Here is a 1,809-nt window from a genome sequence, read left to right on the forward strand (position 1 = left end):
CCCTTGGGAATCTGAGGGCTTGAAACAAGGGCTGAGGAGCCAACAGAAGGTGGGCTTCAGCTTGGAGCCCTATTCAGATCCTAATTGACAAATAGATAATGAAGAGTCCACTTCTACTGTTATTTATAATTTATAGACATTAGACAGTTAAAAAGTTTCGGAATTCTGATTGTGGTTAATCAGTTATACTTGGAAGGAATCATGATGATTCTAGATACAACTGGACAGTTGTGATTTGAGAAATGATTTGTACACTTCGAAACAAGAAACATAAAGGATCCAGACCCAATTTCTATTAAGTACATGACATCAACAATAATTAAGAATCACATATAGCAAGATGCCAACTATTTGAAGAACGCATAAAAAGGACCACAATTGACAAGCTATAACACCATATAAACCCATCAAGATAACTACTGAAGTGATTATCATACTCGTGTTGTAAACACCTGAATCATGAATCATAAGCATTCTAGATGTTAAACATGGTAGCCGCATTTGTAATCAGTAATAATCATTTTAGGCATAAATAGGAATTTGTGATTTGAGAAATGATCTCAAATAACCAACACAAAACAGAGAGGGACTAAATCCCTTCTTCTGTAAGTAAAAGACAAACATTAAGAATCCAATATACTCAGATGCCAACTTTATGAGAAATGCATAAGAGAGGATCAAACATGACAAGTTATAACACCAAGCTAACTACTTAAGCCATCGCAAGAAATGAAAAAAAAAACCATTATGATCTGACGATCACAGGCCCCAAATTCTTATACCGAGTACCAAAACATCAAAGAGAAAGATGAAACCCTAGAAATCCGAGGACGACAGAATCAGACCGGGCTCAGGAGCTGAGAGAGCGTGGGCTTGGGCTCGGAGTTCATACCGATGACGATGATTAGAGGGATGAAGCCGTAGTGGGTCACCACCTTCGCCTTCTTCATCGCCCACGTGGTCCACTCCTTCACGCACTTTCCGTATCCACCGCCGCCGTCGGAGTCTCTTGAGCCCTTGCCGGTTTTGCCCTTCCCCTTTGAAGAAACCCTGGACGCCATTGATTCCGTCTGGTTGGAGGATTTTGAGGTCGAGAAGTGTGCGGAAAACCCTAGAAGTACGGGGGGTCGTTTTGGCGAGGGTTCATTTGGGGAACTAAGTGGGTAATTAGTTTGTACGACCCAAGGCCTAGCCCAGTAAGACAAACGAGAACTTATTTCTCTCACGTGAAAAAGACAAAAAAAAAATTAGAAAAAGGCTTGAGGGGGGCTTGGCATATGGGCTACAGCCCGTAGGCAAACATTTGACAGGTTGATAACGTCACAGACAGTATTGTTTAGCCTTTCTTATACCTTTTGCAATTAAAAAAATGATTTTCCCAAGTTTAGACAAAAAAGATAAAAAAAGTAAAAGGTCTTTGGGGAAAAAGTAGTTGGAAAATTCTTAGTTGCGAGATAAAGGGAAGAGACTGATAAAAACAAATGAAGAAATATAAAAAATATTATCACATTATCAATCTACTAAATATTTGAATGTGGACTCAAAAACTTGTTACATTGGACCGATAAGCATAGTTTAAGAAGAAAAATAGATAAGTTGATACTTTTTTCAGGAAAGTTGACATCCTACCAATATTTTAAAGGGGAGATCATTTTGTTCTTCTATATACAAAATATTAGAAAAGTTTAATATACCAAAAATGCCCTAGAAAAACTAAACATGATCTTGTACCTAGAAAAAAACAACCAAAACATGGTCACGCTTGGGGGTACAAAAATATCTCAAATTTGTTGGGGGGATAGAAAAAAC

The 1,809-nt window shown here is 38.1% G+C and overlaps 1 protein-coding gene across 1 annotated transcript; it reads right to left on the bottom strand.

The window, feature by feature from the left end:
* Window positions 611-1,168, bottom strand: LOC109843687 (mitochondrial import receptor subunit TOM7-1). The gene has a single exon (XM_020412639.1). It carries the CDS (start codon window positions 1,059-1,061, stop codon window positions 840-842), a length of 222 nt encoding a protein of 73 aa, XP_020268228.1. The 5' UTR covers window positions 1,062-1,168; the 3' UTR covers window positions 611-839.

This window comes from Asparagus officinalis, chromosome 5 (assembly GCF_001876935.1).
Source record: "Asparagus officinalis chromosome 5, Aspof.V1, whole genome shotgun sequence".
NCBI lineage: Eukaryota > Viridiplantae > Streptophyta > Magnoliopsida > Asparagales > Asparagaceae > Asparagus > Asparagus officinalis.